The 14095-nt window shown below is 34.4% G+C and overlaps 1 protein-coding gene across 1 annotated transcript; it reads left to right on the top strand.

The window, feature by feature from the left end:
* Positions 1–8032: 8032 nt before the first annotated feature.
* Positions 8033–13728, top strand: dlx4b (distal-less homeobox 4b). The gene is made up of 3 exons (XM_051673775.1): positions 8033–8651; positions 10242–10435; positions 13246–13728. Exons 1-3 carry the CDS (start codon positions 8330–8332, stop codon positions 13495–13497), a joined length of 768 nt encoding a protein of 255 aa, XP_051529735.1. The 5' UTR covers positions 8033–8329; the 3' UTR covers positions 13498–13728.
* The last annotated feature ends 367 nt before the right edge of the window (positions 13729–14095 follow it).

Below are 14095 nucleotides of genomic sequence, written 5' to 3'. Positions count from 1 at the left end.
CCACACCCCCTCCCCAGTGTCGTCTCGTCCTCTGGAATGTGTCTTTTGCTCTGGTTGTAGATGAGTGTCAGAAAACAGCTTGATGGTGCTTTACACTCATTTGAGTTCAGTTTTTCTGCCATCCAGATGTGAATGTTTAAAACTTCGATCTGTCTGTCATTCTTGTTCTGCTTCTGTCTCTTATTTTCTTTGCTTCATTCAGTCTTTTATTTTGTGTTGCTGCTGAATTTGATGCTGAAATGAAAATCTTCACAATGTTTAGAAATGGGTTTGGAAGTAATTGTATTTTTGTTTTCAAATGAATCTGATTTTTTTTCTTGGATGAAATTTCAAACTTGCCATTTACACACTTGCCAAATGTGCATAATTGTTCATTAATTATATAAAAAATAAAATAAATAAAAAAATAAAATAAAAAAACGTGGTTAAAGTAATAATTTATTTTTCCAAAATGAGAAAGACAATTGACTTTTGCTGTTTATAATAAATTAAAAAACTTGAAAGTTGAAACGATTGATCTCACTAACTAGTTTTTGATTCATATTCACATCTGCACTCATACATTCCTGTAAATTAGCATTTTGTGGGTTTTCTTCTTTGTGGAGACATTATGGCTAATTTATCTACTTGACCACTTCAGCAATCAAATATGCACTATATTACACCTGGTTTACATTTTTATTGTCTAATCTCAGAAACAGTGGTCAGTTAATACACACTCACACACACTCACAGACAAACATTTAAACAGTTGGTCAAGTAATTCGTGCAGAGATTCTAGTGCCTTCATGCACATTTCTGTCTGGCAACAATTACTCTAGTGATGAATTCAGAGCCTAAGCCAAAAACCAGACACTTACATTTGCAATTCCCACAAAAAGGAAAGATTTCCTTCCGCTTATGTTATTCTTTTTCCCACTTATGCAGGTGTCTGTTACTTTCTTCACTGTAAAAAGTAAAAATTGTTGTCACCTTAAAGAGCTATTTCTACTTAAGCTGACTCTTAAAATAAGTTTAATTGATTCAGTCATATTAAACACTTGATTTGTATAAAAAGTTAATTTAGATGTTACATGTATGACATTTTTAGGTTACCTAACATGAGGGTTTCAAAAAATTTGTTGAGTGACATCAAATCCCATCAAGAAAATCATTAGTATTTTGAAAAGTGTCAAGCAGACTAAGATGCACAATAAAATTTGAAGATAACAAAAAAATAAAAAAATAAATATGGACCATAAGGGCCTACAATTAGGATATTTTTCAATAGTTTCAGTGGAACATCTGACTGATCTTAGAAAAAGGCTTTAATTTGTTTTGCTTTATACAGAATTAGGATAATATATAGGGCAAAATGGCAATAAATTCCCAGCTGTGTTTGGAAAACTTCATTTTTATTCAAGAATACATATCGCATTTAAATAAGGTTGAATTTTAACTTGTCGATCAAATTGCGATTGCAATATTCATTTTCTGCACATGCTGTTTTCTTTATTCCTATAATATTTTACAAGCTCAAAGCTATACTTAACATTAATATCAGATTGACACTTCAAGACTTTCCTAATCCTATAAGAACTGATTGTAAACTAATTTTATGCAATGTAAACAATCTGAACTTGATTTGAACTTGGGGTCTTTATGGTATTCCGATAACTTCAAACACTGCAGCAATACACCCCTGTCAGTTGCTCACTTTGATTTATTTTATTTAACTTATCTACACTGTGTTTCTGGGGTCAAACTGACCCCAAACAGAAACCTTTCTAAAATGGATTATCATTCGAATTATTGTTACACGTACATCATAGCGGTTTCTTGGACCTCAAAAATAAAAACAGTAAAGTCAATCTCAACAGAAAATGAGGGATAAAAATTATATAAGATTTCCATAAATGCCTACTCTCTATTAGCTTCTATTAGTTTCATTTCATGAAGGCCTCAGAAGTTGTTCCATTGATGATTCCTTGTAATTATCCTTCTTATTCTCATCTGTCATCATCTCACATTAATTTTTAACTGTTTAATCCGTTCTTAGTAACGTTGTGACACAGGTCAGTGCTGAGTTATTCTTGTACAGGGAGTGGCAAAAGGGTTGGAGGCAGCTCTTTGATGATTTGGGGTGATTATCTCTTAAGAAATACTTAGCTAAGGTGTGGTGGTATACCTGAAAAAATCTGCTAATTCGCACAATTATATTGAAACATGATTTACAGATCAATAATATGCATAATATGAAAACATCATGCAAAGTTTCCTACCAAAAAACAAATGTATATGCCATCAGTGATCTTCAGGATGAAACCGCGAGGCGTTATGGTGTTTAAACTGTCTACACATGAGGAATGAGTCCTGAGGGTGGACTACAGAAAGCAGTCGCCTGGAGCACAGCTTAACAATCTTTATCCTACAAAGCACACCTACAGTACCTCTTCCTCTGTACCATAATCTCCCCAGGCCAAAACATGAGTGGAAGAAGTCAAATCCTGTTGTAAACATTGTTATTTGCAAGACCCAAGCAAGTAGACAGCCACTGAAATTTTTGCTTTTAAAGCAACCAGTGATTTAAGAGTGGTAAAAATACTGAAATAGACAAATTAATTGCATTTAATGGAATCACTTTTTTAACAGTAGGTCTTGTCACAGCCAAAGATAGTCGCCCCTCGTTTATTAAAAGCAAGCGGTTATAGTGGGGCACTTACAATGGAAGTGAATGGGTCCAGTCCGTACACTAAAATACACATAGTTTCAAAAGTAAAGCCACAAGACATACACATAACAGTATATGTGTTAACATGAAATCACTTACTAACCTTTTCTATGTAAAGTTATCTCCAGTACCAGGATTACAGGGTTTCGTAGTCATGACAACAAAGTTGTAATATTGAATGTAATTTCGTACAGATAAGTGCGCAATTTTATCACACTTAAATCATGTTAACACATACCAGTGTTTATCTCTTGTTGCCAGGGGTGTAGATTCCAGGGGGGATGAATGCAAGCAAGCATGTTTCCATGATCAATTGAAACATGTAAATTCTTCACACTGCTAAATCTACGCCCTTGCTTGTTGATATTGTTTTTAAACTGTGTGTATTTTAGAGTTTATGGACTGGCCCCATTCACTTATATTGTTGGTGCCTTACTGTAACCACGTTTTTTGCTTTTTATTAAAGGAGGGATGAGTCTAAATTATTTTTTATTTTCTTTTTTTTTTTTATTATTTTACTTTTTTGTGGAAATTAACATTATGCCACAAATGCTGTATACTGACCCTTTTATTGAACCAGGAATATTCCGTTAACATTGATTGATTTGATTTTTATTGTTTTAGAGCAGAGACATGTAATACAAACATTTTGAAGGTTAATTTTGAAATGTATTCCACTACAGATTACAGAATACATGCTGTAAAATGTCATTTGTAACATATTCCGTTAGATTACTCAAGGTCAATAATGTATTCTAAATACTTTTGATTACTTTTAGATTTTTTCACTTGTTTTGACTATAAAAACTCTGCCAGTACAGTAAGACAAAATACACGTTAAAAATACATTCTCTGAAAAACCTAAATATCTTATGCAGTGTTGTTTCTAAAACAAGATAAATCAAATTGATCTTGTTTTAAGGATTTTTAGATATTTTTACAGGAAAACAACAAAAAAATTATTATCAAGAATATGATTTTTGCCCGAATATCAAAGGTCTTACTAGAAAAAAAGAAATTATGACCCAACGTGAATTTTCTTGATAAAAAAATATGATTGTGCCTGGTAACGTGCATGTAATATGGCTAGAAATAGCATTTTAGCTTAGCGTAAAGCTGACAATTTACACAAGGTTTATTTCTATTTCTTCTGCTCCAAACTTACTTCAAACGTACTTCTCTGTCTGCTCGTATGAATGTAACACATCATAAGAAAGTGTTTCACTGCTGTTCAAATGCACTTTGGATCACATCATTTATATGTATAAATGTTTTCCATCTGAAAGGACTAAATATTAAATGAATCAAATGACAATAAAATGCAAAGTAATCTCTTCAGTAATCAAAATACTTTTTGAATGTAACTGCATTCTAATTACCAATGATTTAAATTGTAACTGTAGTGGAATACAGTTACTTATATTTTGTATTTTAAATACATAATCCTGTTACATGTATTCCGTTACTCCCCAACACTGAATATCTTTCATTTATAACAATAACAAACATTGTGACATTTTTCTAAACTAGTTGATGCACTCTCACAGTTTACCTACTTTAGAGTTTTGTATCCTGTGCCTTGTCCTGGATTCATCGCACCATTATATTTAAAGACAAAGAAAGATGGTTTATAATCGGTGTACACTCTATAGAATCAACCAAATCAACTAAAGGTGATATAGGTTGTTGTCCCATGTGATGTCACCATTAGGGAGATCTGTGTTCCTTTTGGTCAAGTTGGACCCTGTTAACGCTATCTCAGTTAACCTTGTGCATGTGCAGCTTAGGTATTCTATTGATTGACCTAAAATCATTTATAATCTTTTTTTTTTTGTTTGTTTGTTTTTTGTTTTTTTGTTTTTTAGCTGTGATAATAATCTAAATTTGAATCAGTTCGACTGAAATTAAGTAGAAAAAAAATATTTAAATAGAAAATCTGAGTTAAATCTTCTTGCATGTTGTTACTTTAACTTAAATAGTCAAGTTCATTCTATATGAAAATTATCTTATTTACTCACCCTCACACCATCCAAGATGTGTGTGACGTTCTTCTGAAGAACACAAATGAAGATTTTTAGAATAATATCTCAGCTCTTTAGGTCCATACAATGCAAGTGAATGGGTGCCAAACTTTTGAAGCTTCAAAATCCACATAAGGGCAAAATAAAAGTACTCCAGACTACTCTGGTGGTTAAATCCATATATTCCGAAGCGATATGATAGGTGTGGGTGAGAAACAGATCAATAATTTGAATCCTTTTTCCTTCACTTTCACTTTCTCCTTCTTCTATTTTTGGTGATTCATATTCTACATGCATAGAATGCATATTCCCCCTACTGGGCAGGGAGGAGAATTTATGACCAAAAAAATTACTTAAATATTGATCTGTTTCTCACCCCCACCTATCACCTATCATATCATAAGTATACAGTAAGGGAGCCAGAGGCACAAGATGAAAATGATTTGATTAAAATGGAATGCTGACACTCCACATCACTGGACAGTGACAGACTGAACAGGATTGCACTGTCCAAGATGCACACACACACTCACCCACTTACCTATGAATGTTCTCAATCTTTTCTCGTGTCTCACACACGCACATTCACAAAGGCGTACGTTTGCAGGGCAACAGACTCCAGCCAGTCTGGCCATGTTCTGGTGGATTGTTATTAACGTTCTGTCTCGTGTGTATTAAGGCACGGTGAGGACACATCCCTGCTCTATGACTCCAGGGCTCTTCTTTGTTCTTCACCGTAACGCAGGCATAATTACAACCTTAAAGAGCATCTACATTTCTTTCTCAGCCTCTTCACTCTACCCCACACCTCAGGGAACTGCACCAACTTTGCTCTCAAGCTCATGTTTTTGATCAAATACCGTTTGTTTTTATAGTTTTAATACAGCAGATAATTCCATACGGTAGCCCCAAAAAGTATTTGGACAGTTAAGCCACACTTAAAATGCATGACTGCCATTGCATCCAATAACAAATACCAAACCGAATGGCATTTAATTTAGAGAAAGATAGCACAAGCACACTTTTTAAGCATTTTGTTCTACAAAAAAAAAAAAAAAAAAATCATTTGTTAGCTTTTAAATGATTAAACAACAGACATAATGTTCAAAATTAAGAGGAAGTATGGACAGGACAGTAACTGTTACAGTAATGTGATGAACTACCTGTGGCTACTCTGCAATGACACCTGTGTGAACTTGAAGGATACAGACTTCATACATTCACTGAAGGTCATCTTTAGACAGTTTAATCGCAAATGAATAGCTTGTTTTGTTTGATTATTGTATCTAATGCATACAAAATGCATTCATCTGACGTAGCCTATGGCCTAAGCCTCCTAATACATTTTGGGGCCACTGTATGCAAACACTACAAAAATATTAATTAGTTACTACATTAATTAGTATCCTACCCTTCATTACTATGCTATTTTCAATAAAGAAAGTATAGGACATATTATTTGCCAAAGAACTCATTGCTGTACTTGCAAAATATATATATATATATAAACTCTTCTCACAGTGAAATTGGCATGTTGCCGCAATCATTTCAGAGAATGTGGTTTATCCATGGCAATAATTTGTGGCTATGTTTTGGTCTGTTGGACTTGGAGACCATGAGCTACCGTGGCTTGGGTCTCAGCCCACTGTGGTCCCCTACGGCCCCAGAAAACTCACTTGCAATGCGAAACACGACCAAAATGAACAAGTGGCACACCAACACCACACAACACTTTAGCAGCATATGGAACTTGCTGCACTCTAATGATCACATTGTGAGACTGATAACTTGAGTTTATAAAGAGGGAGGTATCAGTATGCAGTGAATTAGATTTGATGGCTGGGATTTTAGGGTGTGATTGAAAGCCACCTGTAATGCAGGTTCTTCTGGGAGGTCGAAACTTTCTGGCCAAAACAGTGTAAACTCCATGAAATGTTTTGAGGCCACTGTCTTTGCGGGCTCTTCAGACAAGAGCAACAAGAAATAATATAGAATGATTTTGCCTTTTTATCTCTTTCTGTTTATGTATTTGTTTATTTTACTTAGGCCTACTCCGTCTCCAATCTTTGGAGATATTTGTTGTTTGGATTCAGAAAAAGAATAGGCCATATATGAATGAATGTAATTATTTTCAAATGCACACAGGTTTTTTTTTTTTTTTTTTTTTTTTTTTTTTGTGCGATGCACATCTGTTCAGGCGTTTTCTCCTATTATACCCGGATAAGAAATGCGCAATTTCAATTCAATTCAAATATGTTGAATATTAGTACATACAGTATATAGGCCTAATATAACATATATACCCAATACATAACATGACATGGGCCTAATAAAACGCATTAATGATCGAGATTTGCATATGAATTCTACATTGTTGTCAATGCTACACTGCGGTAAATAATTTGCTGTCATGTATTTAAAGGCTTGTCAAGATCAAACTGTATGTGCGTTAAAATAATTAGGCTGTATCACAAAATTATACTGGCCATTATAATCAATCACACATAGGCCTACATACAGGAATTCATTTATAATGTTTTGAAGCTCCATTCCGGCCAAATGTCGCACTGCTCGCAATCCAACCAACCGATACACGGCAGTCCGAACGAAGAGTGACATAATCACAGATTTTAAAAAGACTGAGGCGATCAAAGAATGTATTTTTTTGAGTTAATCGTAGAATTGTTTTTTTTTTGGGGGTGGGGGGGGGGGGGGGGGGGGTGGCGTGTTGCATTAAAATAGGCTACATTTGATAGTTTTGCTGTTTCATGAGTCATTTGTGCTACATAATCGCTTTAATGTTGCTGAAAAGCCTATAATAGTCTATCATATTTTTTTTCCTGGACAATAACGGTGGAAATGTTCATTAGATTTATTTATTTTTTTTTTTTTTTTTATTCTTCTTCTTCTGTAGATATTACTTTTCAAAGGCATGTAGCCTACTTATACAGGAACTTGCTTTAAAAATAAACCCATCCTAAAAATGATTTTACTAGAGTAAAATACCCCGTTATCCCCTATACATAAGCCACCGATTGTATAGCTGTACTGCAAAATTTGTACTGCTAAATTCCGTATAGGCTATATTAAAGGTAATGCAGACTACAATTCTCACTATGTTTTAGCCCACATAAATATTTTACAGCTCTCTTTTGCTTTCGCACAAAGTGATTTCTGTAAAGCTCTTGCTTTGCATTTGTCTATGATGAGACATGATCAATATCAGTACTCAGCACCACTCATTGACAAATGTTCATCAACTTAATTTAGCTCTCCTGCATGGTGTCGCGTGACACCAATCAGCTCGCGCGCTCGCGGAGCGTGAGTCAGAGAAACACACAGCAGGACCGCGAGACTGAGGTGACCGCAGATATTGCGCTGTTCGGTTTTATCCAAATTTAAGGAAGATACGCTCTTATTTACCTATGAGATTCATTTCGGTGACTTTTGGAAGTACATTTTCATTCAGGAGTTCGTGGTTATTTTTTTTTGCTCCCCGCTCGTATTGAGATGGATCCTGTTCGAGGTCTCTCTCGTGCACAGTGAACGTTCAATGCAGCTCTCAGAACATCATCGGGCTTTATGGACTTGACTGTCAATGATGTCTATGGGTTTCATGTCTGATGCTCTGAATAGTTCCGATCCCTCCAAATCAGCATTTTTAGAGTTTGGCCACGGAATTCCAACCAACCAGCAGCATTTATCGGGATTCACACATAATATTTACCCAGTACATGGATTGAACTCAAGCGGACACCACCAGCACGATGGTCCCTACCCTTCCACCGCGTCCCATTACAGCCGGCCGCTGGGATACGCCTACCCTGGCCCGGTGAGCGCTCCTGCCCCGAGTGCTTACATGCCCTATCAGCAAAACAACCACGGCAGTACTTTGGGGCACACCAGGGCTGAGGAAACGAGTAAGTATTTCATGAAACGCTAAAAAGTTACGATTTTACAGTGTATCTCCTATATTTCCTGAAATAGCCTATATGGAATAATGTACCTATATTACATGCGTCTTTTTATTATTATTATTATTATTGTTATTATTATTATTATTATTATTATTATTATTATTATATGCTTTTTATTAGGACATTAGGACAACAACTTTAGGCAGCTTTTCTTAATGCATATTTGTGTCAATGATAAAAGATTTAATAAAATATTTCAAAAGTTGCACTTTTGCATTCCTACAAGTCTGCGTAATTGAATGCACAGTGTGCTTTAAATAAATAGCCTACCACATTTCGTTTAAAGGGGCACGTTGGGTCTAATTAATTTTACAGACAGGAGTTTCTTGTGTCGGTAGTCAGGGTAAATCAATTGCAAATGGTAAACATAAAAGTCACTTAGTATTGCATAAAATACTTTCGTCCAGACCTTTCATTTAAAACTAATAATAATAATAAAATCTTTCCATAGCCGTTCAGTTTTTGTTTCTTAAAAATGTGTCTTTAAGCTTTAAGCGTAAACTTTTTCAGTCCTCCTCACGAAAGGCTTCAATTTCACACGATTTTTTGCAACTTTTGTTATAACAATAAATATAAAAACGAATATTGCGTCCGTCAAGTCGTTTTATATTTATTGTTATAACAAAAGTATATATATTATTAGTTACATTTGGATCATAAAATGTTTAACAGTTGCAATTATGTAGGTCTAGCATATAGGCCATATATATATATATATATATATATATATATATATATATATATATATATATATATATATATATATATATATAGGCCATATATACTGTATGTATGTATGTATTTGTGTGTGTGTGTGTATATATATATATATATATATATATATATATATATATATAGGCCATATATACTGTATGTATGTATGTATTTGTGTGTGTGTGTATATATATATATATATATATATATATATATATATATAGGCCATATATACTGTATGTATGTATGTATTTGTGTGTGTGTGTATATATATATATATATATATATATATATATAGGCCATATATACTGTATGTATGTATGTGTGTGTATATATATATATATATATATATATATATATATATATATATATATATATATATATATGGCCTTAAAGTGCGAGCTCTGTCGAGAGTTATAACTGCAGTAGTGAAGACATTTTCAAATGTTTTATTTTGAATTATATTATGTACGATTTAATTCTTCCAACGATAACGTTGTTAATATCAGCATAGCTGTGTTAAATGCCATTGCTCAAGTTTATTTTTCTTACAGGCTACGTAGGCCTGTAGGCTAACTTCAGCCTTAACCTCACTTTAAAATGACGTTAATTATGGTTTACAGATCTTAAACATTATGACCCCTAAAACACAGCTGAAGCTAATGCAAAACAAACAGTTACAGTGATCCTGTTTAGTGCGCTATAATTTACGATTGTTCTCACGGCTAAACGCTAATGGCCTACATGTTATGACGTAAGATGTCGCTGGCATTTACTCTGCTATAATGATATCGTTTTATTTCGTCTGCATGCCTGAAGACCACGAAGAGCCAAAGGTCACTGAGGACGGGGAAATTCGCCTTAATGGTAAGGGGAAGAAGATCCGCAAACCGCGAACCATTTACTCCAGTCTTCAGCTGCAGGCGCTGCACCAGCGGTTCCAGCAGACCCAGTACCTGGCGCTGCCCGAGCGCGCCGATCTAGCAGCGAAACTGGGTTTGACGCAAACACAGGTAAACCTCCAAGCATTTTCATGTCCGTTTGTGACGATATATTACATTCTGTACAGTGTGTTATAGATATTCTTGCTGATCCGTATTTGGCCTAGTCGTTGAGATGGCATGCCGACCAAGGATTAAAATTGCTGAGAAGGGCAGATAGGCCTATATGGGTTATTTTATAAGAGATATGCATTATAGTATGACTTCTTTCTTGATGACATCGACATTATGGCGTATGTCATAACTATACATTGGGGGAAAATGTATCAGGTAACTTTATAATATGGCAACATGAGTTACCAGTTCACAAACTTACAGCGCATATGGTCTAACCCTCAAAAATACTTTTTAAAATGTATATATATATATATATATATATATATATATATATATATATATATATATATATATCAGTGATAACAAATAATATTATAAATAATATTAAGTTTATGGACTTCAGAAAAACATTATTAATTTCGAAAAGCAAATGCGCATTTTAGCGGCACATATTTTTAGGATTTGTGTTCATTAATTAATCTATCAGAAACTCATTATGCTGAGGTGGGGCTCTAATTCAGTATCACTAGATCGAGAGAACATTCAAACGAGGCCCTGATGAGTCAGTGATTACTAGTTTCTGGGCATGTACTGTACTTTATTTACTTTGTGTCCTTCATGTATAGGTACGCAAGAATGCTGATTCGTTTCTCTGTTGTTAAAGCTAAGTAAGGATTTTGTTTAATCCAACCTTTACTTTCGTTTTTAGTTTGCACATTGAGTTTGCACAGCGTTAGTGTTTTTTAGTCTTTAGTGTGAGTTTGAGAGCACATTTCCCCAGTGCTTAAGCAGTCATCCAAAGGATTTTTTTTTTCTTCTTCACTGGTTAAGCCATATGCTTAATAATAATAATAACAATAATAATAATAATAATAATAATAATAATAAATATATATATATATATATATATATATATATATATATATATATATATATATATATATACCCAAAACTAACATAATAGAAATTCCTCTAAATCTCAACACAACAAAATATTTAACACTAACAAGTCTCCCCCTTTATTTTAATCTTGCACAAAGACATAAAATAACACTTATGTACTCTCCCTGTCAAGTTCCACGCAAAGCATGCTAGGAACTAGAAATCCTCTGCTCTGTTTCAGTTAACCAAACAAAAAATATTAATGTTGTCCAAATGGAAAATGATTAATTAAAGCTGACAAGACACCTTTTAAATTGAATCATCTCAGTTAATTTAAGTTCCCTTGGTTACATGATTTTATTCTATTTATTTATTATTTATTTATTAATTTATTGGGTGATATGAACATGGGAAGATTGAGTAAAAAATAAAAATTAGTGAAAATGAGTGAAAAACGAGTGAAAATTGTGCTCCCTTTAGACTCCCTTTATTTTATTTATTTATTTTTCCCCCTCCCTCTTAATCTTTGTCTTACACACTTTCCATCCTGTGACAGGTTGCTCCTCGTTTTGGGCATGGAGAATGAGTTCAGTCTGTCCTACAATTATAAGGGGTTTCCTGACTGACTACGCCTCGGTTTTCATAAAATTGTTCATGTCATCAGTTAAAGAATCCCTCACACTGGAGATTTAGCTGACTATTTGTAAATCAAATTTATTTGAGCGAAAAGTCTCATTATATAGGTGGCTCTGTGTCAGATGTTTCAATCTTATGCAGACATTTTCCATTTAATCCATTAAAATAATTGAAGGCACATAAGCAAGTGCCACATAGTGTGTTCTGGATCTTCCATGTCCCTCTTCACACATATAACATCTGGTCTGGAATCCATCACCTCACTATAAAAGCTGTTTTGCAAACCAATCTTTGAAAATAAAAAGAAAGAAATGTGTTTATTAAATCTGCTGACAGCCAAACTAATAACATTGTTTAAAAACCATTGCATAGATTTTGATTGTCTGAGGTTATGGAAACTATGTTAGGTGGGCTCTCTGAGTCAGACTAGAAGTGTGCAAGGGGATCTGTGACTGGTGTTTGTTCATGCCGTGGTTCAGCCGAATCCTTCTGAAGTCACAATTTAAGGTTTCACTCTCAAAGGTGTCGATTCTAAATTGAATACAGAGGTCAGACCCACATTGCTTGCACATGTGCAAGCAAACCATAAACTCCAACATCATTTAAGACACGTCTCAACATTTGTATGTATTTGCAATTAAATAAAGACATTTAAAGTTCTGGCCAAATCATAAACAAGCTTTTAATGTTAAATGGTGGGTGGCTGTATTAAGAATAAGTTGCAACTCCATGCTAAATGTATTCCAACATTGTTCTTTTATCAGAATAAATGGGAAAACAATATCACTTTTACAGTGTTTTCTTCCAAACTAGCTTTCTGGGAGTCATTTCAGTTCAATTATTTTTACGCTGTGATTGTTGTTGTCAGACACATGCATCACTGCCCTCATCAAAATGGCATGGCGGAACAATTGCACAGCATGCATGTAATGAAATGCAGTAATGTCACTGAGTCCATCTTAAGCTAGGATTGTTGGAGCTGTCTGGCAAATTCTTCAGAGTGTCTGTAATTTTATTATGAACCCAGAAAGTATCTTGAAAATGGACCACTGTCACCTGATAGCTAGCCTCTATACTCAAACCATTTTCTTTCCTGAAGTTCTATTCTTTGTCCTTGAAATTTTGCTACAGTTGTATAACACTTTAGGGTCTAGTTGTTTTTAAGTACACTTTAGAAATAAACATGATCATGCTCTTTTATATTATCAAAGTTTTTTAATGCACATTTTCTACTCTCTTTATTGAAGGTTAAAATATGGTTTCAAAACAAGCGCTCGAAATATAAGAAGATATTGAAACATGGGTCCAGTGGACTTGAAGGGGAGATGCTTCACACCACTTCTTCATCCTCTCCTTGTTCTCCGGGTCTGTCGCAGCTCTGGGAGGTCTCCATGGCCAACAAAATGCCATCCATGCACCCTGGCAGTTATATGAACAATTATGGACACTGGTATCCACCACACCATCATGATCCTGTGCCCAGACCTCAGATGATGTGATTAAAATTGGAAATAAGGAGCAAGAGACTCCATTCAGTCTTGACACCTGCTCATCTGTAGAGCTACACCTGTGAAGGTCTTTACAATGTTCATGAGTTTTATTACTTTGTGTGTTTGAAAGGACTGTGTTTTACTCTCTATGCAAGCAGGTGCCGGTGACTCCCATAATGCACAATAGTAGCGTTCCAACGTGGTCAGATTTCCTAATATTTGCTTTTAATAAAGGCTGTATGAAAAGGATAAAAGTCTTCTTTATTGTGAAATATTTACTAAATAAGAATGCTAATAGGCCTAATAATAATTGTTGTTATTATGTTGTAACGTATTGTTATATAGTCTTTTTGCAGTGCATATTGATCAAAAATAGCATGCAGCTATGGTCGAAATGAACGAAACTGAGATGTGTTATTTACAGCAATATATTTAGTTGCACCAGTTACAGCAATGACATCACTCACATTCAGAAATGCGCACAAGTTTGACCAACTTTTGGACTTTTCCTTGTAGTTCGCGTGGGCAAATTGACGGTTGAGATTTATGAATAATTTATTAAGACAATGACTGTAAGATGAGCTGTTTTTTATTGGGTTCTGACCAG

Source organism: Myxocyprinus asiaticus, chromosome 36 (genome assembly GCF_019703515.2).
Source record: "Myxocyprinus asiaticus isolate MX2 ecotype Aquarium Trade chromosome 36, UBuf_Myxa_2, whole genome shotgun sequence".
NCBI lineage: Eukaryota > Metazoa > Chordata > Actinopteri > Cypriniformes > Catostomidae > Myxocyprinus > Myxocyprinus asiaticus.
Note: the sequence above shows the minus strand (reverse complement) of the source record. Positions and strands in the feature narration are given on the sequence as shown.

Coding starts and splice junctions, on each gene's coding strand:
- dlx4b (XM_051673775.1), top strand. CDS start 8,330: ATGATGTCTATGGGTTTCATGTCTGATGCTCTGAATAGTTCCGATCCC. Junction 8,652..10,241: donor CACCAGGGCTGAGGAAACGA/GTAAGTATTTCA, acceptor GCATGCCTGAAG/ACCACGAAGAGCCAAAGGTC. Junction 10,436..13,245: donor TGGGTTTGACGCAAACACAG/GTAAACCTCCAA, acceptor TCTTTATTGAAG/GTTAAAATATGGTTTCAAAA.